Source organism: Notolepis coatsorum, assembly GCF_963971535.1.
Source record: "Notolepis coatsorum genome assembly, chromosome: 18".
NCBI lineage: Eukaryota > Metazoa > Chordata > Actinopteri > Aulopiformes > Paralepididae > Notolepis > Notolepis coatsorum.
The window spans coordinates 96774086-96800655 of record NC_140182.1 but is presented as its reverse complement, the minus strand read 5'-3'; the positions used below and the strand labels follow the sequence as shown (position 1 = coordinate 96800655).

The 26570-nt window shown below is 43.1% G+C and overlaps 1 protein-coding gene across 1 annotated transcript; it reads left to right on the top strand.

Moving 5' to 3' along the window:
- Positions 1-1358: 1358 nt before the first annotated feature.
- On the top strand, positions 1359-26562 carry LOC311244638 (tyrosine-protein kinase CSK-like). The gene is made up of 13 exons (XM_084334259.1): positions 1359-1778; positions 10571-10677; positions 11993-12106; positions 12329-12441; positions 13409-13628; positions 15681-15774; positions 16309-16374; positions 16910-17009; positions 18046-18136; positions 19233-19306; positions 19736-19931; positions 22996-23082; positions 25608-26562. The coding sequence occupies exons 2-13, from the start codon at positions 10663-10665 to the stop codon at positions 25785-25787; spliced, it is 1350 nt and encodes a 449-aa protein (XP_084190385.1). The 5' UTR covers positions 1359-1778; positions 10571-10662; the 3' UTR covers positions 25788-26562.
- The last annotated feature ends 8 nt before the right edge of the window (positions 26563-26570 follow it).

The following is a 26570-nucleotide window of genomic DNA, read 5'->3' as shown; positions in this document are numbered from 1 at the left end:
ATGGTAATGAAGTGTGTTCAGACCTGAAATCCAGGCTGCATTCCAACCAGGCAGTAGGGAACTGTGAAGGACACTTGGCAGGGAAGAGGAGTGAGAAATCATTCTCACCGAGCTCCTGTGGGTTCTAGGTAGCAGATAAAAGTGCTTTTAAACTTGCATATGATTTAAAACACTGAGATTTGTGTTCTCAAAAGCCAAAAGGTGCTCACTGAGTGCAGTCTGTACAAAAATATACCCATGCAGTACATAGGGCTACTGTTTTTTTTTTCCATGGAAATTGAAATGTCTAACTTTTTTATTTTTTTATTATCACAGTAGTCTGAAATTTGATCTGCTTTCAGAGCCAAGAAGCAATAATCTGCAAGGTAATCACATCGGGCTGTGTTGAAGACATTTTAATGATCCAATCCAGATTTGAGATATCAGTGTTGTTGTATGGGATCAGTGAGCGCTACATTTTCTGTATTCAGTCTCTTTATTTCTACAGTTGATATTTTTTAAACTATACTAATCTGGGTGTATCATCATGTGGTATTATGAGTGCTCAGTTTGTGTGCATAAATCATATTTTGATACATACTGTTAATTATACAAGAATAGATTTATCTCTCATTTTCACTGCACGTTTCACCGCATATACTGATCATACGAACAGAGCAGCCATGTTTTAAACATTCCATTGGTGTGATGTGCAAATAGCATCTCTTGAGACAGCTCTTCATAGAAAAAACGTTTTGATAAAGTCTGCTATTGTTACTGTACATGACCGACACATCAATGTCTTGTTTCCCGTTGGCCACCAGGGGGCCGTGAAGCCATGTGTTTGGTTTGGTTATTTTCCGTTCTGACACAAAAATAAATATTACATTAGCAATAACAAGGAAAGATTCCAAACAAAATGTGAACAGTCTGAGACCATGAGCTGACCCGGATTTTGAAAGGGAAAGCATACTAAAGTATATATATATATAAAGGTACAGTATTTGGAATCATTACTGTTTATAGGCCTACATGAATCCAAGTATTCCGTTGCGATTGTCTGAATTTCTATCCATCGGCCTATTATTTTGTGTTGGTTGGCAGTAAGGCCTTGATTCTTTTCTCACACATTGAAGTAGTGTTCTTGAGAAACGTGGTTCCTGTGCAGAATGCAACCACATCATGTCATGACTAGAAATAATAACCGTTCAACAATAAATGATTTATCCACAATTCCATGGTTCCTTTCCCTTGAATATATCAGAATTCAGCAATAATTTCTGTCTTCAGACAGTATGTCCAGAGCCCCCCCCCTCTCCAGTATATCATAACTGCGCATGCGCAATACAACATCGAGGTGGGGCAAAACTTGAGCGTTTCTGAAAGAGGAGTGAAGCTGCTTTATTACAATAGTCTCCAAATAGGCTATTTCTGTACTACACGCGCAATTCTGAATGCAACTTTACGCACCACTGCACGTTTTGTTCGAGTATCTCCTGTTGGGCGTCATCGCCTTAAAGACTACATGACCAGAGAGTTGAAACGGGACAGATCTGTTGATTTGACCACTTTTTAGTTGTGTTGTTTAGACTTAACGAGACGCACCCTGACTCCGTGATGTAGTTCACTTCCTCCTCACTCCGCTTGTTTTTGTTTCCTGAATGATCCGAGTTGTGTTTATTATTGGATGGATCATCATGCCTGCTGTGACACTCTTCAGATGAAAACGGACGCTGGACAGTTAGCCGATCATCACCTGTGTTAGTAAAATAAGTCCGTATCCACTGGCAACAACACAGGTAAGATCAGCTCCCCCTGTTGTCCTGTGCAGATCCATTACTGTGCAGGTACTCAAGAAGTTCATCTGACCATTTTCATATGGGTTCCTTGGTGTACTGTGTCTGTATGTGTGTGCATTACCTCTGTGTGTGTGTCTTTGTATCTCTGTGTGTGTCTGTGTTTAGGCCTGTTCAGGCCTTGGTATTAGGAATATATTATATTATATATATATATAATGTAACGAATGGTATCGCGCAGTCAAGAAGCTTAGGGCTGGGGTGAGTAGCGGTGCTATGGGTTAAACTCACTCTCACATCCTCAAAGACAGATGGACACGTTGCGAAGTAGTGAATTCACCTCTTGGTATAGCGGTCTGTGTTGCTGCCTGCGGTGTGGGAGACCGGGGTTCGACTCCCACTCGGGGCATCGAAGTTTGAGGTGACGTTGTCACAACCGTTACATAAATATAAATATATATGTATGTTGGAACGTGGCTTCTTCATCCCTCCACCTCTCTGGCTCCATGGGCACAGCAGCTGAGGCAGGTCCCTCATACAGTCACAACCCTGGCCCCTCTCTGCTCCTCTCCAGCTCAGACTAAGTACATTATGCACCAGTATGAACATGTTGGCTTATATCGATAACCTAAAAATACAGTTCCTGTTATTGCCGATTAACCGATATTTACATATCTATTGATGATGTGTCTGTATAAAGTTCCTGCAGCAATGATTTTGTACATAGTGAGCAAGACGAAAACACTGTAAAATGGAACTAGTCTGTCTTTATTTCTTGCAACAATGCTGTTGCAAGTACCCAAACAAAAAGAAACACAACCTGCACAGCTAGACAGAGAAATAATCATTGGTTCTTCTCATCTGACCAGTTCTGCTCATGAGACTGATGGCAATAAAAAAAAAAAATCTGATATCATCTGATACCAATATGGTCACTGATATATTGTGCATCCGCATGTCACCAGGGGACATATGCCTTAGACCTTGCTACTGAATGCACTCTCCTGTTCGTCGCAGAGGCCTCCACCATTGCTGGACTAGTATTTGATTTATTGCAGGGATAGAGAAGCAAGTAGCAACTAGTCATAGTATTCTTGTGATGAGTTTTGCCAAACAATATGGCGCTGTGCCACAGCTCATTGGCCACGGTTGTCATTTAATGATGATCACCTGCTATTTGATTACAATCATCTGTTGTTTGCGACCAATATGTCTGCGATCAACTATGAATAGACTGTCTCTCTACTGGGGCCACCACATGTAGGACACATGGGCCCAATCTCGGCCCTCCATGTTATTATTTTTGCCCCATCCAAAGGGTTCAAAAGATCAGATCTTCTGTTTTGGTACCTGGACACTCTCCCGTCACAAATTAGTCTGGTTGGGATCAGGGTGCAATTTAATAACATTATAGAAATGACAGTTTGGTGTTAGTGATCGAGACTTTGTTAGTTGATTAGTAAATTATTATGTATAACATACATACATCTATATATTTGATATATTTCTATACATCTAATAAGCACTAGGTTTAAAGAGATTCTTCTGCATTATTGCATGTGGGAATCTCAAATTTGACAGATTTGTCGATTTTAAATCAACTAATCTATTAGTTGAAAAATAATAGCTTTGGGCGAGGACAGCCCTATTCCTTATAATGATCAGGTTATTTAAAAATATTCTTTGCCCCACAGCCCACCGTCCTCGTTACCTTTCAGCCATCTGCCTTTCATGTCGAAAAGTTTGGGCACCGCTGCTCCAACTCTCTTGAGGACTTGATGGATGTGTAATAGTTGGGGATTGAGGACTCAATGAATGTGGAATAGTTGGGGATTGAGGACTCGATGGATATGTAGCTAATAGTTGGGGATTGAGGGCTTGATGGATGTGGAATAGTTGGGGATTGAGGACTTGATGGATATTGTGGAATAGTTGGGGTTTGAGGACTCGATGGATGCGGAATAGTTGGTTGATCACGACTCTCAGTCTGGGGCCACTTCATGCTGTCATTTTTCAGAAACTATTCATCAAAATCTTGAAAAGAAGACATTGTCAGAGACAAAAACACAGTGGAAAGCCATTTTGGTTGGAGAGAGGAACTGGGAACCGGTGGTGTCAGTTTTGGGGTAATGTCCTGGCTGAGCAAGGCAGGAGTGTCCCCACAAAGGTCAGTGGCTTATCTGAATGAACCCAGCCTGCTCTTCGCAGGGTCACAGTGCTTTTCCAAAAAGGGCCTCTTGAGTCCCCAAAAAGCTGCAAAGAAAGCTATGGTTGGCAAACCAAGTAGCAGTGTGTGCATAATATGAAACTACACCAGAGCAACAACAACCAACAGTTACTCTGTTATGCATCATGCATGGCTGCAACACCAGTGCAGTGTTGCGCTGCAAAGTGTTCATCACAGCATGGTAGAGCAGACCTTCAGTTCACACACAACCCTGGTTATGAGTGGAATGTTGATGATTATGTGTTCTCTCTCTCTAATCACCGCCCCCTCTGGGAGGTCACCTAACATGACTTGTCTAGTGGGCCTATTCTGTTATTGCTCTTTCACATACTTATGCTAGGTCTTTTTGGAGATTATTATATTGACCATATTCACACGGTGGCCATTTTGCTCTTATGTCATACTCAAGTTGGGATTCCCAGGGTCGAAAGGAAATGGTTAGTGGTTAAAATGACCAGTCGCTGCCCTGGTTTAGTGTTTGTTTGTGCCCTGGGCTGGTCCTCAATGTCAAGACCTCCATTGTACAGACTTGGCAGCTGTGACGAGCCATAAAATGCAAAGTTGATTGTGGCGCTTGGCTCGATGTCTGCAACCCATGTCATTTTTGTACGAGGGATTTCCCCCCAACCAACAGCCATTGATTTGTCTCTTCCTGTTACTATGAAAAGGTTGTTGTTCAAGCAGTAAACTTAATACTTAGCTATCAGGTTGGGCTCTTACGTGATGTTTTTGTTTTGTATTTGGTCATTTGCATATATATACTGTATACATTTTCTTTGCCGCCTTTTCTAAGTTTCACATCAGATAACCCGATCGGTTAGCTAATGAAACATGTCCCTATTATGAATCGCATGCTACCGAACACGTCTCTTCCTCTGCGAGACGCGGTACAGTGAGTGGTGTTGCTGCACCAGAGGCCAGCTGTTGTCCTTGAGGCAAAAGTTGACTTCCTACTCTGTGACTCCACGAGAACATCTGCAGACTGTCAGGCCCAGCTGGACCAACTAGTGGTGTGACACACTCTCCCCCCCCCCCCCCCCCCCCCCCCTCTCTCTCGCTGCTTCTTGGCCCTGCCACCCTGCTGTTGCTGTAATAGTGATGATAAGAGGGCAGCAGCAGCATCAAAGGGTTGCTGAGCGTCGTCAGGCTGGAGGACCAGGATGAGAGGCGGGTTGCTGAGGCTCCCCTGCAGCGCCCGGAGGAAGGACACCGGGGGCACACAGCTGCTAATTACACAGGCATGGAGCTTGTGGGGTTGTTTGTGCTGTGCCATCTCCAACTGTGTCCCAGGTTCACAGTAGCTAGCTACCCCGTTAGCCAACCCTCCAGCCTATATTAGCTAATTGAGGTTGTTTTTGTTTTTGAAGGAACACGATGGCCAAACATTTGAATAACTGTTCCACTGTAGATTACTTGTAGGATCTCAGCAAGGCATTGCTAACCCACCCTGCCTAGATCATTATCTCGCTGCAGCCTTTGTGATCGCTGAACGAAGCAACATTTTTCAACTGGAGGTTTTCTTTGCAGCTAGATGGAGGGAGTGGCAGACTTTAACAGGGCCCGTGGCGGTATTTATTTCTGCCTGTCCTGTCTTGCTTCAACCAACTGACTGGCTGTTAATGTCATACCTCAGCACAGTTAAAAGCTACACAGACTTGCACAAGGCGGATTAAAATGCTGATCAACCCGTTTACTCTGAACAATATGATGGGACTGGCTGTAAGTGATGGGGAGTAGCTTCACTACATGTAATCAAGCTAGTACTGTGTAACTACATTTTGCAGTAGCTTGCTAGTAGTTAATTTTTTGATTTTTTGACATGTCGAGGTGGAGTTAACTACTGGAACTACAATTTTCGGTAGAGGCTACTAGAAAATAAAGGAATTACATTATTAGTATTTTTTTTATTTTATATATATTTTTTTTTATGTTCGACTGTCCACTGCCTCCCCTCTCTTTAGTGAAACCTCTTTGACCAGCCCCCCCCTCCTCCTCTCCCTGTTGTACAAAATATTCTGCTCTGACAACTGACGGGTGAGGCCATTATCAAGGTACAGTTATTTGGTTCATGTCCGACTGGCAGGCGGCTGTTAAAGTGAGGCGTACTTGGTTTTCACTTTCAGTTGAGTGGCATGCCACTTAATTTAGTCTTAGTCTATTATCTATATGTTATAATTGTGTATTGCATACATTGCAGATGTTATTGAAATTATTATCTTTATACAGTAGCTTATTTAGTAGTATAAAGTAGCTTATTTTAACCATACTATATTTCTCTTCAGGGTAGCTTTGCTGTAGTTCAACTCCTTGCAGTGTGAAGTAGTTGGTAGCTTGTAAAACGATGCTGTTTTGCATCTAAGGTTTGCATCTAACCACGGTGCAAAGGGGCAGTAAAGTGCATTGTAGTGTACATGTATAACATGTGTATGGACTATATAAGAAAGGCTACATTTTAAATATGGTTATACACTATGGTTAATAATATAACCATCTAGTCAGTGGTCTAAATAATATGTGTATATATATACACACCCCGATATAGATGTAGTGTGTACAGTGTTATATGGATAAACTATAGGCTGTGTACATACAGTGTCAGACAGATGTAAGCAGTATAGGCAGTAGATAAATATGGATTTTAGTATAGACGACAGTATAGACTTAACAGTATAGAGACATAGACCTTTAGTTTGGGGTAATTTGACAATGTCAGAGATATAATCCATTTTCTCCATTAGAGAGATCTAACATGCTTGTATGTGCCAAAAACACCAAACATCAAGGGGCATTGCTTTAGTATCTCTGACATGTACCACTGTGGCTTTTGGTATCAGATTTTTAGTATAGGGAATATTCGACAACCATGTTTTAGCCCCCAAATTGTCCCGATATCCTTAATATTTGGTATGTTAGTAGGATGACGAGAGGCATCGGCTCCTCTTCTCGCCTGGCGAGGTGTGAGTTCTCCCTCTGTATCACAGGATCATGCCTGGTCTGTCATTGAAGCTGCTGGCTTCCTGGTCCTGCGCTAGCCTGGGGCTGCTGATGCCATGTACTTCTTGTTCCAGGTTGTATCGGACAGCATCTCTCACTTTGATGTCTCTACACACCAGAGTTGCCAGCCACCACTGTGTATATCACACGTTACTTTACTTGTAAACCAATCCTACGTGTAATGCTAGGCCTGTTTCTTGACTAAAAGAGAAGCAGAAGTGTTCTTTTTGTTTTGAAAGACTTCAGCTGAGCTGTGCTGAAAGCACAGGGTTTGACTGCGGGTAGAAAAGGTCAACGGTTCTAGTCGTATCTCCTGACCTACCGGAACTACAGCATCTCTGACCCACGAGCAGTGCTCCTCTCTGGACAGACGGATGCTGATAGATCCCTCAGTGAGACAGGGGTCAGTGGGAGCCAGACCGGCTCACAAAAGAGGGCCTTGTCTGCTTCCTGAAAAGAGCAAGCTGTGCTTCAATGCATAGCCCTCTGGAAAATGGCAAAAGCCCTTATCTGTTATGTGACACCATGACAGGCCGAGTTCTGTTCTCAAAGTCAATCAGCTGCTGGTGGCTTGCATTCACTGTCCCACAAGAGAGTGGAATTAAACAGAGTTTTTTGTGCCAGGCTTTGGCCCAGTCCACCCATTCCTCACACGGTGACGTCACTCACTCCCTCACTGAGGAGTGAGGACCCCCTCGCCGAGATCCAGATCGCTTCATTATCTTCCAAGCGGTGGTCGATATGTTGCTTCATTTTGCAGCTCATGCCGACATGAATTCAGCTGAGTGATATGTTGCTTCATGTTGCAGCTCATGCTGACATGAATTCAGCTGAGTGACTGAGCGTCTGTTGATTCCTGATTGCCTCGCGGAGCACGTTGAAGTATTTCATGTCTGAATCGGTCGTTAAATGACATACTCTCCTTAAAATGCTAGTGTTTAAAGGAGTGCTTTGGGAATGGAGGAAACCCCTGAGAAACTAGTAAAACAAGGAGGCGTGTCATTGCCGGACCACGATCTTGGGCATTCTGTCCAGTCACTGTTGCCCTTCTCGTAGATGGAAGCAGCTGCGTGTTCCCCATGGGAAGTGTCCCGCCACATTACAACGAGTGTCAGGAACGCTCGCTGGGACGCACCGTGCTAGTTTAGTGTGTGTTAGGAGATTGTTTACACTCAGAACGGGTGCTCTGGTCGTTGTGTTATCCTCACATGAGCCCATTTTGTAATCGGCCTCGTGGATGACGTTCTATGTAAAATGACGCAGCAGTTGTAACAATGGAGGAAGCGTGTGTTCCTGAGAGGAAGTGTGGCTTTTGTCTGTAGCTAAGAGTGATATCAGCAGCCCCCCATCCACCCCCACCCTGCTCCTAAGGACCCCACCCTACCGGGGGATTATTCACGGTCTGAATTCTCATGCAGGAAGTACACGGCAGACAGTAACGGGTCTCTTTGACTTGTTTGGAGGAAGTGACCTTATGCTGCGCGGCGACCTATCCACGTTGTGAAGTCGCGGGCCGTCCCCCTGAGCCCTGACCACTGGCTTCCACTGCTTCTCCATGGGAACTGACACTGGAGGGGGAGAGGAAGTCGGGGAGGGGATGGTGGGAGGGAGTGTGGGGGTGACTTAATCTGAGGGCCATTCGCTGTTCATTATTGCTTTCATTTGTTGTGTATCATGGAAAAGTCGCTGTCATACTGTAGGTCAGCCATGCCGGAGGCCCGTAAAGCAGGCTACTGCTACTGACTCAAAACGAAATGCGAGGCGAAATGAATCCCTCAAGTCTGGTCAGGTCCCACCGCGCGTTTACATTCCTGTGTTAGAGGAGGACTATCTTCATCCCTATAGGCCTAGTCATTGGGGCCTTGTCGAGAGAACCAGTGTGACCATTTTTGGTCTAAATGGATGGGTTTTCCATACAGAATGAAAAAGGCTTAAGTGGACCAAGGTTTTTCCTCTGATTCACAGCCACAAGAGGCGTAGCCCGGGATATTATCTAAAAGTTATATGCACCACAACAGAGTATATTGTTGAGTAGTAACATGGTATTATTGGCGCGTCGAACCCGCCCCCTTCTAGACACACACTAGACCTACACACATCAGCTTACGCTATGGAAACCCTCTCCTACAGCTGTGAAAGTGTGGCCGAGAAGAAGACCTGCTACTTCCCCTTTTCTGTTGCATGAGTTTATTTTTAAACCCTCTGAGTCGACGCTATTAAGACTCATTCTTATATTAGTTTGCTTGTTTAGCTATAAGTAAAAATGAGCCCTTTGAAGTACTGGGACAAATTTTACTTTTATATGTTAACTCATTCGGCGCCAGCTATTAGTCAGGCCCGCTGTAGCTAGGCCGCGCTTTAAACGATAGGAGTGAGTGAGTCACCTTGTTTGTAGAGCTATAACTATATTCTATATTATAGCTATGGATACAATACTATGGCCCATTGACATCACCTATCTATTGTTCAATATGTGAAAAAGAATAAATGTTTCCATCCATACGTTCCAGTGTTATACCGTGGTGAATATAAGTATGGTTTTAGAGCGTTCTAGGGTAATAATCCACCACAACATATGGATCGGGGATATTTGACGCGCTTCAATGGAACCGGGAGAACGGCTGCCCTCGCCCGACAAGGAAACATGAAACCGGAGACATTTGGCCATTACACAGGCCAAGATACAAGGTTACAAAAGGTCAAGTCAAGTCGAGTAAATTTTTTTTGTATAGCACATTTCTAGGCAGCGGCAGCTGGCACCAAAGTGCTTCACAGGCAGGTTGATAAAAAGACAAAAATAATACAATGCAGGATATAAAATTAAAAAAACACAGTAAAACAATGAATGTAATAAAAGCAGGTAGGACACAGTAAAACAAAGAAGATAAAAAGGGCCAGGGGTTTAGTGGTGATTAAGTGGGGGGGAAGGCCAGGGAGAACAGGTAGGTTTTTTAAAGTGATTTTAAAAACCTGCAAGGTCTGAGCGGCCCATACTTTGAGAGGGAGGCTGTTCCACAGTGTAGGTGCTGCGGTGGAGAAGGCTCTGTCTCCCCTAGTCTTGAGCCTAGTTCTAGGCAAAGGGTGCTCGATACCGCCGTCTAGCGGGATGCGGCCGGTATTGCATTTTGGCGACCTCAGACTCATTCCCTATGGTAACACAGAGGTCCGTGGATGAATAATGAATACAAATATCGAATAAAGGAATAAACGACCAAAACCCGAGAAATCTCGGGTCTGGTGCCCAACGCATGGCGAGTTAACCCGGGATATCTCGGGTCTGGTGCCGAATGTGTTAATTACGACAGTCAGCGGATGATGTATAGTTTTAAAGAATATTCACCATAACTATTGGGAAAGTAAGAGAATTGAGTACTCATCATGTGAAAAGTATATTTTTGTAAAGTGACACTTATAATGCAGCCCTGGATTGTGTTTTTGTTATGTCTTTGTGTTTGTGATTGTTTGCTTATTGTGAAAAACAATAAAAAGAAAAAAATAGCCCTACCCACTCTTCTTTACGATGGTGGGACACGCCATTTTATGTCCTCGGTTTGTTTGGTTTTTCTCTCCGCAGGTGTGTGTGGGTACAGTGTGTTGTTGCGCTCTGATGGTAGCAGCTAGTGGACATCACCTTTGAGAGGGTCCTCCTGACTCGTCCCCTTCAGAATGACAGAGATCCAGGTAAGACAAACCTTCTTCTTCTTCTTCTTCTTCTTCTTCTTCTTCTTCTTCTTCTTCTTCTTCTTCTTCTTCTTCTTCTTCTTCTTCTTCTTCTTCTTCTTCTTCTTCTTCTTCTTCTTCTTCAGTCAACAAAAAGGTTGTACGAGTCAGGACACGGATACACATGAAGAGATACTGCACACGATGTCCCAACTAGCCTGGTGGTTTTCATTGTGTGGTCCGTGGACCCCCAGGAGTCCATGAAAAGGTTTCAAGGGGTCCCCAGAAAAAAACAAGAAATAGTTTGATATCACTGTTGCAGTGAAGGTGTTGGACACGTCTTCCCAGAAGGAAGCTCTTACGGTGGTGCTAAACCAAAACAAACATACTCTTCAAAAAGCAACATCCAAAGATGTACGGTAGCACTCACCAACTTTGAGGAGAAGGACAGTGCTTCAGTTTTACCTTCATTTATTTTGGCCATCGAACAAAATGGTTCGACCTAGTCAGCCTTCATCAGAGCAGGTTTTGCTTGATGGCCAAAATAAATTGGTTACATACATCTTTGGTTGTTTCATTTCACTATTACCTTAGGTAAACCCACTCAATTGTATTCTATGATTTTATCCACCAATGATAGACATGACCATAATACCAGACATGCTTCAAGTAGTCGCTTTACCCTACCTCTGCCTAGAACCAATGGTCTCAAGAAAACTGCAATGTATAGAGCTATAACATATTGGAATAGGATCCCATTACATATCATACGGATGGAAAACAAGGACAGTTTCAAAAAGAAACTTAAAAGGAGCCATAATCCGGAAGGAAATCAATATACTGTATGTCATGCATGAGTGTAGCTGCAGCCATGTTATCCAAACTTCTTCTGTTAACTTTGTTTTAAAGGTATGGTTAAATGGATTCACCTATGACCTTATTTTGTTTTTATTGATTATGTATGTGATATATGACTGATTTATACTGAATGTATCATATTTGTATGTGTATATCTGTAAGGACCCCAGGAAGAATAGTCAACACGTCGATGATGACTAATGGGGATCCTAATAAACATTTAAACTATTTCATTCACTAAAAGTTGAGCCCAATGAGAGAATACAGGCTACTGTATAAGAGACATGTTTTGGTTGTTTTCTCCTCCGCTACGAGTTGTGGAATTGTGGACATAATCTTATCTAACAGAAAAGATCTTCTCAGACGGTCTGAGACACAAAGTCTTATGCAATGTTGCTCCACGACATGAAAGAGGGCGAGAGCCACTGGGACGGAGTGGTCATCCAATCAATAATGAGTCATCTGCCCTCTCTCTCAGACACCGTGGCCCCAGGGCACAGAGTGCGTGGCCAGGTACAACTTCAAGGGCACCACAGAGCAGGACCTGCCCTTCAGCAGAGGCGATGTACTGACTATTATTGTGGTCACAAAGGTAACGTGTTCCTCTGAAAAGGCAGAGGGTTGGGAAGCTCAGCTTCTAAGCCTGTGTTTTATTTATTTTATTTAGAGGGTTCGAATTTCCCATGATCTGAATTTCAAATTTCATATATTTCTGGTGTGATCATTTTACAGCATGATGATTCTCATGGTAATACCCCTCAGGCCATATTAATATGTATTCGGTCTGTGGATTTGTTGACATATTGTGTTGCAGGACCCAAACTGGTACAAAGCCAAAAACACTTCTGGTCGCGAGGGAACCATCCCGGCCAACTATGTGCAGAAGAGAGAAGGGGTGAAGTGCGACGGCAAGCTCAGTCTGATGCCGTGAGTCCATTTGTTCCCACCTTGAATCAACAAGTCCCCATTAGTAGCATCAAAGGTTCAGCGACACTTTTATCCAGTTGCACACTTTCCCTTTTCAAAAGTAAACATTACGGTAGTTACTGGGCCAAGGTAGACGGATCACCAGTCGCCACCCTAACACAACCCTGTGTGCCAACTCCAGTTATGGTATGAAAATCATTTGACTTCACCCTCCTCCCGTGGCTGCCAGGTTGCTGCAGGGCAGATGGCCTATTTGTCGCGGCAGTGGAGCCGTTGTAAATGTGAACGCAGACCACAGCTGGGCTGGGCTGAGCTGTAATTGCAGTGCACGGCTCTCTGTGTCTGTTTCCAGCTCTGCTCGGTGTGAGTTTCCTGTTGTTTTTGCAGAAATAATCTCAGAAGTCTCGCAGTTTGACCACATTCTAAGAAACTCTGTGTGTGTGCGTGTGTCTATTTGTGCATGTGTGCCCAACTTACTCACTTGTGTAGTCCTTTTATTCCCCACAAAGTCACACTCTATTCAAAAATTATACCGACAGTGTATTGACAGTGACATGTTGTTGACAGGGATATTATGGTGTGTTCTTGGGATGCGTTGACATCCTCACAGAGATGCACAATAACACCATTTTTGTGTTTTATTTTTACTTTAAAGGTAGAATCTGTAATACCATCAAAGAGCGAATTCTAGGCAAAAGAGCCCCGCTTTGGTATTTCACTATGTTTACATGTTTTGTTTTGGTCTGATGTGTGGATTGGATTTCAGTGGGGATAGGCGAGGGATTACTATTGCTATTCAAAAAAGAGAGGTCTGGAGAAATTCACAGTATAATAAGTTACTAAACTTCCACCCACGCATCAGACCAAAACAAAGAAAAAAGAAACAAAGTGCAATACCAAGCGGGACTCTTTTGATGGCATTACAGATTCTAAATTCTTTGCGTATGTCATGCTGTCCCTGTCCCAGGTGGTTCCATGGAAAGATAACGAGGGACCAGGCAGAGCTGCTGCTCAACCCTCCAGAGACGGGTCTGTTCCTGGTTCGAGAGAGCACCAACTACCCTGGTGACTACACCCTGTGTGTGAGCTGTGATGGAAAGGTGGAGCACTACCGCATCACCTACAACGACGGCAAGCTCAGTATCGATGAGGAGGGCTACTTTGATAACCTCATGCAGCTGGTGGAGGTGAGGAGAGCTAATTTGGTATGGTTTATTTCTTAATCCCAGAGGGGAAACATGGTTTGCCACCAGAGCGAATACAAAATATACAAACATGAAAGAAACAATTACAAGATACACAACACAGTAAGAAGAGGAGAGCCTCTCTCAACACAGTGCTAACGGTGTTCGTTAAAAGATTTAACCGCAGCAGGAACAAAGGACCTTCTCAATCGCTCAGCAGAGCATTGAGGCATCAACAACCTATCACTGAATGAGCTTCGCAGAGCATCAAAAATAATGAACAGTGGGTGGCCTTCAAAGGATAAAATGGTGTTCAGTTTAGTTCTAGTTCGCTTGGCTATGATGATCTCCAAGGAATCAGGAGGGAGGCCAATCACTGAGCCAGCCTTTTTAATGATTTTATTTAGACTGTTTTTGTCAGAAACCGTGATGCCCCCCTCCCCAGCAGAGAACAGCATTAAGGACACTAGCCAGGATACCTTGATAGAAGACATGAAAGTGACCTGCTTTGAGAACCTCGTGCAGCTGGTGGAGGTGATGAGACTGGGTTTGTTGTTCCAATAATGACACATTCTGGCTGGTTCTGGTAAAGTCTTCTAACTGATCAGCTCGTTTATACAAGGCGGATGCTTTTAAATGTTACTTGTCCTTTCGGACAAGTTATGTTTTTATTGATTTTTGCTATCGGGCAGTCCGGTAGAGAGAGAGCGAGGAGGAATGGGAGATGGGACCGGGGAAGATATTCGGCAAAGATCACCGGATCCGGGAGTCGTTGCACCGTAGTGCTGTATGCAGTGCGCCACTCGGGCGCCCCTACAAGGCGGATGCTTTATTACTTTTCGTTGTTGTTGTTGTTGTTGTTGTTGTTGTTGTTGTTTTGGATGTTTGAGATCGTCTTAATGTGCACGGCATGTTCCCAAGTCACCCGTGAGGTTAAATTGGCGGGGACTTCTGAAGAGAAATTACTTACTTTCTGTGTTTGCTCAGTTCATTTAGAAATTAAATGGACATCTGATTGATGATCCTTTCTAAGTGCCTTGAAGAAGAGAATCTGGAAGTTTGGTTTGTTGTGCCATGTTTCCGTGAGGCCAGAGGTTGAAGGGTCACGTTGATAAACTGATGAATTGGTTAACTGGGGCATCGTGAAATCGGCCCCAGTTTACCACTTGTATTTCCATATATGTATGCAATTTAGCAATTTACTAGTGGTAAAACTAAACAGTTTACCAGAACACCATGTACATCCAAATGTGTCATAAATGAATGCTGCTTCTGTTGTTGTTGGTTATGTTGATATGTTCACCTTCAGCCTACAGTCTATGCATATTTCATTTTCCTGTTTTAGAAGGCTCAGGCCTATGTGTTACCTCATAGGCCCTGTACAGTTCCTGGAACAAATAATGAACAGGAAGTGACAAAGAGGAAGTGTGAACATTACACTGAGGTTCCAGACTGCTTAACCTCAATAAGACACACGGCTTTCACTCTCCAACAGTTCCTATTCCTGTAGGAATTTGCCACTTTGAATGAAATATAGTTTGTGTCTGACTCCCCCCCCCCCCCCCCCCCTTTATTATTTTAATTTTTTATAAAAACCTCAGCAAAACCTTATGCTTGTAGTAGTTTTTACCTTTTTGATAATACTGCCCTCTATTGGCCATTTTGATGTACTACTGAGTGAATGCTCCTGAACTGAGTCATAAGTCGCTCAATGGGTCTCATTCATGAAATGTTCTTATGCACAAATTTGTTCTTAAACACTCATGCAGTTGTTTTTAGCCCTCAAGCTCATCTCGTACTACGTAACCCCTGACTTTAGACACCGATTGGCCAACACGAATGTCTTTGCGAGCGTGGATGATTGCCTGTTACGAGGGGTACACAAATAGCCATCAGGCTTTTCTTCCTGTCTGTAAGACTAGAGACTAGAGGGCTAGAGTGTCTAAGAACAAATTTGAGCATGAGAATATTTCATGAATGAGGCACATTGTTCCAACCCATGTTGAATTCTACAGTTCACACTTATCTCCACTGTTTCCTCCTGTGTGTACCCAGCACTACACCACAGATGCAGATGGCCTGTGCACCAAACTAATCAAGCCAAAGGTGGAGGAGGGGACTGTGGCTGCGCAGGATGAGTTCTCCAGAAGTAAGACTTGTCTCTTGAGACTCTGTCACTTATAGGTCCTCACTCCACAATGGTGGAATGAACTTCCCACCACAGTCAGGACAGCCAAAAACATGCCCAATTATCCGCCGTCGACTAAAAACACTTTTTCAATCAATATCTGAAATGAAGAAAGAAGGATGCAAATAAATACTCTCCTTCGCACTCTCTTTTACTATCATGCACTTTGTTAACTAAGGAATCTACCTTTCCTATACTACCTACTATGCTAATACCGTATGTCTACTACTATGCACTCAAGACTGTAGCACCCAAGTTCGACACTGTTGACTGACGAACAACGTTACTGACCCTTAGCTCCCAGAGTTGTACCCTTTCTGCTGACTTGTTGTACAGTACTTGTAAGTCGCTTTGGATAAAAGCGTCAGCTAAATTACTAAATGTAAATGTAAGTTATAGGAGGAATGAACCCTACAGGAGCCTGAGCTTAACTGATTAGGGGGAATAGGCTGTATCGAAGGTCAGCTGAATAACTCCTCTCTGTCTGTCCCTCAGGTGGCTGGTCCATGAACATAAAGGACCTCAAGCTGCTCCAGGCGATAGGGAAAGGAGAGTTTGGAGGCAAGTGGACTCATTTGTATGGACTTTGTGTGAATGGAGTTTCCCTTATGAAAGTATCATGGTAGTTTGATTGGTTATTTCAGTTTTACCATGGCCATTGTAGAAATCATTTACCATGGTGAGGCCAACAGGAATATAATGGTATAATCAAATTTAAACCACAATACTGGTGGTAATATTATAATATATATGATTTATAATAAAACTTTTTTTTATTTTTTTTTAAAGTACCATGATAGTTTGGGGAATGGAAGTGGTTTGATCCAGTGAAATATTTCAATGACTAAAACAAACTGAAATGGCCAGGGCAATAGATCATGCATTCACACATACAGTAAGCATTTTCCTAATTGCGGTTGATCAACAAGGACGTTCAAACAGTTAATAGGATAATGCTGTGTTTTTGCCTCAGTGAATATACACCTTTTGCCCATTTGCTTGAGTTATTAGCTTGGACGTCTGAGGTCTAGATAAATAAAGGTGTACAGATAGTGTGCACTGGGGACCTGCTGACCCGGTCTGTGTTTCTTCCCAGATGTGATGGTGGGAGACTACAGAGGCACTAAAGTCGCAGTGAAGTGCATCAAACACGATGCCACAGCACAGGCCTTCATTGCAGAGGCTTCAGTCATGACGTAAGGACCATTACACATCTTGTCATAATATTATATTATTTATTAGATATTATTGATTTCTTCTTGAGATCTGATGCCATGGTAACTCAGGACTGTGGCAGGTGGCAAATGTGTAAAGGCTGGTTTGAGTTTCAAGTTTCAAGTTTCTTTATTAGTTGTCATACAGAAGTACAGAATACTTTTATACAAAATGCTTCTTTCTGTTACGCTCCAGAGACTGTGCTAGACAAAAGGATAAGGATAAGTATAAAATAAAATAAGTATAGCAAGTAAAAAATAGAAGTCACGTACGTGGACGCAAGTGTTCAGTATGTACATATGTACAATGTTCAATGCAGAGTACAAGTAACTGAGTTACCATACAATATACTATATAGTGCAAAGCAGAAATGGGATGAGGTACAATTTAGGTACAATTTACAGTAAGGTGTACTGAGGTATGGGTTGTAGTGCAAATTCTTTACCAATAAATATAAAGTGTGTTTAGGTGTTCTAAAGTGAGTGCTGCAGTGAGTTGTTTGTTTAAAGTGAGTGTGTGCGTGTGGATGTGTGTGCTGTGAGTGCATTTGATGGTTGTTACATAGTGTTATTGTTTGTTGAGCATCCTGATGGCCTGGGGATAGAAGCTTCTTCTGAGTCTTTCTGTGCTTGCCATGAGACTCCGTTATCGCTTGCCTCACCGCAGCAGTTCAAAGAGGGGAAAAAAGGCATTTTAAAATCACAAAATGTTCCCTTTTGACCGAATTAACCTTTCTGTGCAATCTACCAGTGAAAAACAATTATGTATGTATGATTCTTAGATATGGATGACTCTCCATTCAAAGAGCTAGGGGACAGGTCCTGTTGTCCTTCGTTATCAAGATGGCGGCACAGTGAACCGACTTCTCTTTAGACAGACTTTGCTACTATCACATTTGAAGCTGCACCTCTCGTTATTGCTGGATCACGGGTTTCTCTTCTCCTGTATTGATTTCTTGGTCAGTCGTGTGAATGAACCCTGGACAACATGCCAATCTGTGGGTTTGTCTTTCTACAGGCAACTACGGCACACCAACCTGGTGCAGCTGCTGGGAGTGATTGTGGAAGAAAAGGGAAGCCTGTATATAGTTACTGAATATATGGCCAAGGTAGGTGGCCTCACTGTCTGACCCAACATTATGTTAGCCTCGCAAGAAGCCAGACCAATCTGGCACGATTTCACAAAAACATTGTGAAATCATACAAGATTCGTCTGGCTATGTGAGGCTAACATTATGTAGTAATAACCTATGACTCAACATGATGTTGTTTTTACAAATACACGGTATGATGTAATTGTCCTATGTGCCGTAGACTAGGATGAGTACATACGTCTCCTAGTTTAGATGTAAAAAGGTATGGCGGGCAGTGCTGAGTGTGGGTACCATATGTTATTGGGGTTATCAAGTGGGAATCTCCCATCACAGGTATTTGTGTTGGTCCCACGACACCCCTGGACGGCTCAGCGGTGAATCCTAGTGCCCTAAAAACCACCACCCCCTCTCAGTAGACCCAACACTGTGATATCTACAACCGCCATTGCCAACAACGATGCCTCTACATCGACTTTAGATGTTGATGTAGATGTCATTATTCTGTCCTTAGATTTATCACTGGTGACAGTTATGGTACCCATCATTGTATCCTATATGCTAAGGTTGGGTGATCCTCTCTGGCAGAGAGACGTGACTTACATTGGCATCTGTTTCTGTATACGGCCATTATTGGTGATCTCCCACCCTGCATCACCTCATTGCTGGATTGGAGCTCTGGACCTTATCATACTTGCTCTGATTGGCTTACACTTAAGGCTTACACTTCCTAGAGTTTGCACTTTGCAATTAGGAAAATCAGCTTTTAGCGTTTGTGCCCCAGAAACATGGAATGTTTTGCAATGCACTTTAAAACTCAATTCATTAGTATCTATTGGTCAGTTTAAATTGCAAATTGCTTCACCACAGTCTGTAGTTGTTTTTAAATTATTTTCAATGTTTAATTAATTGATTGACTTTCTGTTTCTATATTTGTTTGTATTTATTATGTTTTGCATTTCTCTACATCATTGGAAATGAGAGCTTGCTCTCAATGATCCTTCGAGATTGAATAAAGATTGAATGGATGAACGTCTCAGCCACCCTTACCTCAACATCTAACCTATGATCTACAGCGTGATTAGAGACCCTCTCTGTGTTTGTTTGTTTTCAGGGCAGCCTGGTTGACTACCTGCGATCCAGAGGACGGACAGTACTGGGTGGGGATTCTCTCCTCAAGTTCACACTGTGCGTACGTCTATATATGTATCATCATATCTGTACGTATTCTATACATCATAGTCTACACCTGTTATATCAGGGGGGCGACAGACAGTTGTCTGGTAATCGGAAGGTTCCTGGTTAGACTCCAGCTCCTCCCGACAGTGTTTCGATGTGTCCTTGAGCAAGACACTTAACCCCCTAACTGCTCCCGATGAGCAGGTTGGCACCATGCATGGTTGCCTCCACTGTCTGTGCGTGAATGTGTGACTGAATGGGTGAATGTGAGGCATAGGATTGTGGTGTGGATAAAAGCTCTATATAAATGCAGGCCATTTATAGAAAGACGGTCAATGTTTTGACAAGTACTGTAGTACCTGATAACTTGTGTGCCAGTCTGACGGGGGACAAGCTTCTTTACTGATTTGACTTTCCGTCGTCCTTTTTCCTCTGCAGAGATGTGTGCAAGGCCATGGAGTACCTGGAGGCCAGTCATTTTGTCCACAGGGACCTGGCGGCCCGTAATGTTCTGGTGTCGGACGACAACATGGCCAAGGTCAGTGACTTTGGCATGACCAAGGAGTCGTCCTCCACGCAGGACGCCGCCAAGCTGCCTGTGAAGTGGACGTCGCCAGAGGCCCTCAGGGAAAAGGTACGCTCGCCTTCATACCTACGACCATCACTGTCACGCACTGCTGCAGAAACAACTATTCATGCATTTGTTTGCATCCCTGCTTGACTACCGTAACAGTATCCTCTACGGCTCCACAAACAAAGTCCTCAATAAACTCCAGTATGTACAGAACTCTGCCGCCTGCCTACTGCCGCCAGTACCGGGCAGCGGTGGCCTAATGGTTAGAGAAGCGGGTTTGTGACCGGAAGGTCGCCGGTTCGATCCCCGGGACCGGCAGGAAAAATCTGCCGCTGAAGTGCCCTTGAGCAAGGCACTTAACCCCCAACTGCTCCAGTGGAGTTGCTCAGTGGCCAATGGTGTCAGACTGTGGTTGTACTGGGCAGCTCCCAGGTGTGAATGGAACTGTGTGAATGTGAAGCAGGGTGTAGCTGAAAAAGAGCATCTGTGCTCAGCGAACTTACCCTGGGTAAGTAAAGGTTAAAAAAAAAAACATCACCCCAGTCCTTCATGACCTGCTCACTAGTATCTGTTAAGTGACCACATCACCCCAGTCCTTCATGACCTGCTCACTAGTATCTGTTAAGTGACCACATCACCCCAGTCCTTCATGACCTGCTCACTAGTATCTGTTAAGTGACCACATCACCCCAGTCCTTCATGACCTGCTCACCAGTACCTGTTTAAAGGGGAACTATCTTACTATTTCTTTCACTATTTGGGCAATTTTACACAATTCCTGTGAGTCTATGGAACACATCTGTAATTTTATTTTCAAAAAAATTCATTGTTTTGTATTTCTAATCAAGTACTCTAGAGCAGCATTTTCTGCACTTCCAGATTCCAAGCTGTTTTTGGCTGGGCTCCGCCCATACTCGCAATGCGCTGTATGACAGTCACCCACAGTCTGCTCTGGCAGACAGAGATGGAGAGGGAGACTAATTAATTTTGCCGCGGGGGGGCATAATCCCACGGGACAATGCATTGGTAACTTGTTTCAAATGACAATATATACCCATGTGAATATTATTGCACGGATAGGAAAACGTGTGGGAGTGTGCGTGTGCGCTATGATATTTTGCAACAGGTTGACGTGACGCGAGTGCTGATAGAGCGAGAACGAGCGAGAGAGAGATGGAGGAGAGATGCTCCGAGAGCGTGCGTGTTTCCCTACACACGCACGCAGTCGGGAGTGTGTGTAAATGCTCCGAGATGACTCAAGTTGCACCGTATGAGAGCCTCTCTCTCCCTCTCTCTATCTGTCTGTCTCTCCCTCTCCCTCTCTCTCTCTCTCTCTCTCTCTCTCTCTCACTCGCTTGTTCTCTCTCTCGCTCTCTCTATCAGCACTCGCGTCACGTCAACCTGTTTGAGGAAGTGTCAGTGACAGGGAAACCGCTTTCGCATTATTTCCAGTCGCTCCGTTGTTGAGCGAATTGTTGATTGTGGGCGGTGGCTACAACCAGGGGCTGTGATATGCAGATCAGTGCCTAATTCACGTCAGCAACTGAGTCAAATCAGAATTACTTGGTTCAGTGGGGGAGGACCTTGTCTCATCTGATCTCATAGCTAGTGTTGATACAACCCCACATTGCTAGAAAACAATGCTAAACACTGGAAAACCAATTTATAAGATAGTTCCCCTTTAAGAGACCACATCACCCCAGTCTTTCATGACCTGCTCACTAGTACCTGTTTAAGTGACCACATCACCCCAGTCTTTCATGACCTGCTCACTAGTACCTGTTTAAGTGACCACATCACCCCAGTCCTTCATGACCTGCTCACTAGTACCTGTTTAAGTGACCACATCACCCCAGTCCTTCATGACCTGCTTACTAGTACCTGTTTAAGAGACCACATCACCCCAGTCCTTCATGATCTACTCACTAGTACCTGTTTAAGTGACCACATCACCCCAGTCCTTCATGATCTACTCACTAGTACCTTTTTAAGTGACCACATCACCCCAGTCCTTCATGATCTACTCACTAGTACCTGTTTAAGTGACCACATCACCCCAGTCCTTCATGATCTACTCACTAGTACATGTTTAAGTGACCACATCACCCCAGTCCTTCATGATCTACTCACTAGTACCTGTTTAAGAGACCACATCACCCCAGTCCTTCATGATCTACTCACTAGTACCTGTTTAAGTGACCACATCACCCCAGTCCTTCATGATCTACTCACTAGTACCTGTTTAAGTGACCACATCACCCCAGTCCTTCATGATCTACTCACTAGTACCTGTTTAAGTGACCACATCACCCCAGTCCTTCATGACCTCCACTGGCTCCCGGTTAAATACAGGATAGACTTCAAACTTCTACTCGCCACCTACAAGGCCCTCAACCACCTAGCTCCACCCAACCTGTCTGACCTCCTTCAACAACTCGCCCCCTCCCGACAGTTCAGGGCTGCTGACACCAACCTCCTGTCAACCGCCCCCTCGGACCGATCGTCGAACCTGGGGTGACAGGGCATTCTCTGTTGCTGCCCCCTCTCTGTGGAACCTGGGGTGACAGGGCATTCTCTGTCGCTGCCTCCTCTCTGTGGAACCTGGGGTGACAGGGCATTCTCTGTCACTGCCTCCTCTCTGTGGAACCTGGGGTGACAGGGCATTCTCTGTCACTGCCTCCTCTGTGGAAGGCACTTCCAATCCACATAGAAAATGCCCCCACACTGCCCCCCAACATTCAAAACCAACCTCTTCACACAGGCTTTCCCACCTAAACTGCTGTTACCCACCCATGTTTTTCTCCCTTGTTGACACAAATCTATTTTAAGTATCTATTTTTAATCATTTTGTCATTATCAAAGAGTATTATTACTTGTTTTATATAACACCACCATGTAAAGTGTCTTTGGGTACCCAGAAAAGCGCTATATATGTCTGATGTATTATTATTATTATTATTATTATTATTATTATTATTATTATTATTATTATTATTATTATTATTATTATTATTATTATTATTATTATTACACTCTCCTTCAGGACCATTAACCTATTCAATAATGTGCTTTTCCATAGACATACGCATTTACTTGATATGCATCTTTATCTCTTGGTGAATAGAAATTCTCCACCAAATCTGATGTGTGGAGCTATGGCATTCTGCTGTGGGAGATCTACTCCTTTGGCCGAGTGCCTTACCCAAGAATTGTAAGTATCTTTATTACCTTGGTATAAAGAATTGGAAAATGTCATTGTACTACTATAGCTTAGAGTCATTCATTATATCCCCGAAACAACAGTGTCTGGGACATTATGGATTCACCCTGTCTGGCTCCACCGCGACCCAGAGTGTGAACGCAATAACTGGAACAGTTTTTATTAGAATTTTCTAAAATTAGCTGTGAACACTGATGATCTCTAGCGGAAGAACCCTATTGATTTTGGCGACCCCATAACCTTTTCTGTAGCGCCACCATCAGGCCAAACCTCCAATATTCAAATGAGCGTATCTCATGTTGTGGATTTTGAAGTTCACCATGTTGGATTCTTCATCATTTTAAAATGTATTTATAAAATGTCCCACCTAGGCTGTTCACCTGGCATCTAGAGACCAATGGGTCTCATTCACCAACAGACTGGGTCTCATTCACCAACAGACTTAAGACAACAGTTAAGAGCAAATTTCATCCTAGCTCTAGTTAAGACCTTTTCGGGATGATTTTGGGAGTAACGAACGGTCCCTTCTCGGGATTTGCTCGTAGCTAAGAGCAGGATTTAGGAACGCTGAAGAGCAGTCGTAAGTCTGACAGACTGGTGTGCGACGTGTTCTTAAGGGCTTTATTTGGGAGGAATCATGGTGATTGCGTTCACGTCTATTCTACAGACATCCTTGGGATTAAATAATCATAATAATAATAAATAGGACTATCTGTATGATAATTTTTTTTTAATCGTTTTACATTTACAGTCATGCCTCAACAACGCATGTGATGTCCGAAAATAAATAAAAGCACTACACCAACACTGCAAATGACAGTGGATAAATAAATAAGAACTAAACCTAATAGCGTGGATATAGCAATAGTGGAATAGACTGTATTAATATTCCATATTTATACCGTCTATACGTGTACTGTATAGCCTATGTGCGTAATGAATGAACAGTAGGCATATATTATTCTAATGACTTGTTTTATTTATTATAGACTGTATTAATATTCCATATTTATACCATCTTGTCCGCAGGGTACGTCCGTGCAAAGCTCACATTTTCTAATGCGCGGAGGTCACAAAAGGCTGCTCAACGTGTTGGTTGACATCGACCTGCATTCAATGTAGTAAACTGGCATGAGAAATGTAGGAAATTGGTACGCAGTGATACACTTCGGCTTGACTATGAAACCTCAAGTGACTGCGGACATGCTGCTGAGTCCGGTCCGCTCACAATACGCCCGACTCTGTGGGAGCCTTTACTACTATAGGGCAGCGCATACAGTATCTGCAATCTCCCAATAAAACAAGTCATTAGAATAATATAAGCCTACTGTTCATTCATTACGCACGTAGGCTATACAGTACGTGTCTGTGTGCTCTGAGGCAGGTGGCCAGGAGCACGCAACAAGACTGTATAAATATGGAATATTAATACAGTCTATTCCACTATAGCTATAGTGTGCTGTATGATAACAATACAATTTGAATCTAATACATTTTTTATCCATCGCAAATCACTACCTGTTGAATACGGGGGGTCAGCACATACGTTTCCTCTTACGACAACCTCGTTGGAAGTTCGTAAGAGAAACTGTTGGTGAATGAGGTCCAATGTCTTTAAATGTGTTATTTAGATAATTCTTTGGCCAAGCCATATTACCACCAGATCCATTCAAATTTCTGGAAAAACATGGTAAACAGGAAGTGATGTGTTACTTGTGAACTCTTTGTCCGATTTACACCAAATTTTACAAATATGTTTGTGCTAGGATACCTCTGAAGTTTCGATAAGTTGCTAAACATTAAAGGAGTACGTTGCCATTTTGAATTTCAGTCCATTATTTATCTTCACTTGACACTTGTCTCACTGGATTTGATTAATTTCCCCACATGCTGGTGCTATTGCCACCAAAAATGTGAACCACTCCAATCATGATCAAATTTACAATGTGCTGTTACATTGTGATGTCCTAGCCTTGTTATCTATATGAAAGTGACATGTAAAACAAAAACTACGTTTACCCCCACTCCTCCTAATTGGTGTCAAAGTTTGATTAGATTAATTAAAATGTATTGTCATCATACAGCACAAGTACAGTACAACGAAAATAAGCATCCAACCAGAGTGCAAATGTAAAAGTAAAGTGCAATAGTAATCTACAATGTACAGGTGATTAAACTGGGTATAGAATATATAAATTAGTACTACTGGGTGTTTATACAGGTATAAAGACAGTATGGTCATAGTCATACTGGCCAGCAGTAAGGGATATGTACAAATATATACAGCTATATATATCTGGCACAGAGTCTAGGGCGATGACAGCTGAGGGAAAGAATCTGTGTAATTATCTAAACAATGCCTTTATGTGAGTGATGTTGAATAATTACGCTAAGATAAGTCATCATCACAGTTATTTTCTACAACATATAATGTATACTAGCTATTCTAGCATGTTCTCATGATGTCATCTGTTGTCTCTACTACTTCCTTCTTGTGCCACCACTCCAACTCTTAGCCGTTGAAAGAGGTAGTGCCTCGTGTGGAGAAGGGATACAAAATGGAATCTCCAGATGGCTGTCCCGAGGCCGTATACGAGATCATGAAGCAGTGCTGGACCCTGGACCCTGTGGCTCGGCCCAGCTTTCAAATGTTGAGGGACAAGCTGCAGGCTGTCAAAGCCAGGGAGCTCTATTAGTGAGGGGGAGTGGAGAAAGAAGAGAGGAGTGACACGACTTGCCTCTCCTCTCAAAATGGACCCAAAGCCTGAGATGGGAATCCAGGTCTCACGGACTGCAGATTTTTCCTATCGTTTGGCAAGGCTCAATATTGTATAGGTAATTCATTTTGTTCATAGGTATTCAGACATGACGATTTCTCTGCCTGTTGAAATTGCGTAAGCATTTACATTTCTCATCCCTCGCCTCTGTATGTGCCAGCTCTCGTGCCTCTTGTGATACTAGTGCGGCACAGGTGTTGTCCATATCTCTCTCTGTACTCTGTACTACGTGTGTTATTGTGCCATGTAGTAAGAGTGAATGATTAACTATCAAAGGGTTTACACACAGATCCACAATGCCCATATAAACATGCCTAACTTTTTTTGTTGTATCTTATGTTGCGCTTCTGTTCTTTCCATCTCCTTGGTAAATGTCTAGGATAAGAATGCTTCAGTTACACCTTGGTCAATGGCAACCTTTCATATTTTGCATAATTACATCTTTTACATAAATTACATCATTTGAATGTGTCTGAATGAAAATAAGTATTGGAAAATAATAATGAAAAAGGAAGGGTAAGTCTGCTAATATTTTATTCCAATACTATTGATATATGACAAAAAGGTATTCATCTGCATAATGTTGAGTTTCTTGGATTGATTGAATAGTCAGGATTTTGTGTGATGAGACCAGAGGACTTCCGTTCATTTTACTGTGCTGCCATTTTCATAAATAAATAATTCAATTTGAAAAGGTTTTGA

Excerpts from the sequence above, each read along its gene's own strand:
- LOC311244638 (XM_084334259.1), top strand. Across the intron at positions 16,375-16,909 it reads AGGGAAAGGAGAGTTTGGAG|ATGTGATGGTGGGAGACTAC; the intron begins GCAAGTGGACTC and ends GTTTCTTCCCAG. Across the intron at positions 19,307-19,735 it reads TCTCTCCTCAAGTTCACACT|AGATGTGTGCAAGGCCATGG; the intron begins GTGCGTACGTCT and ends TTTCCTCTGCAG.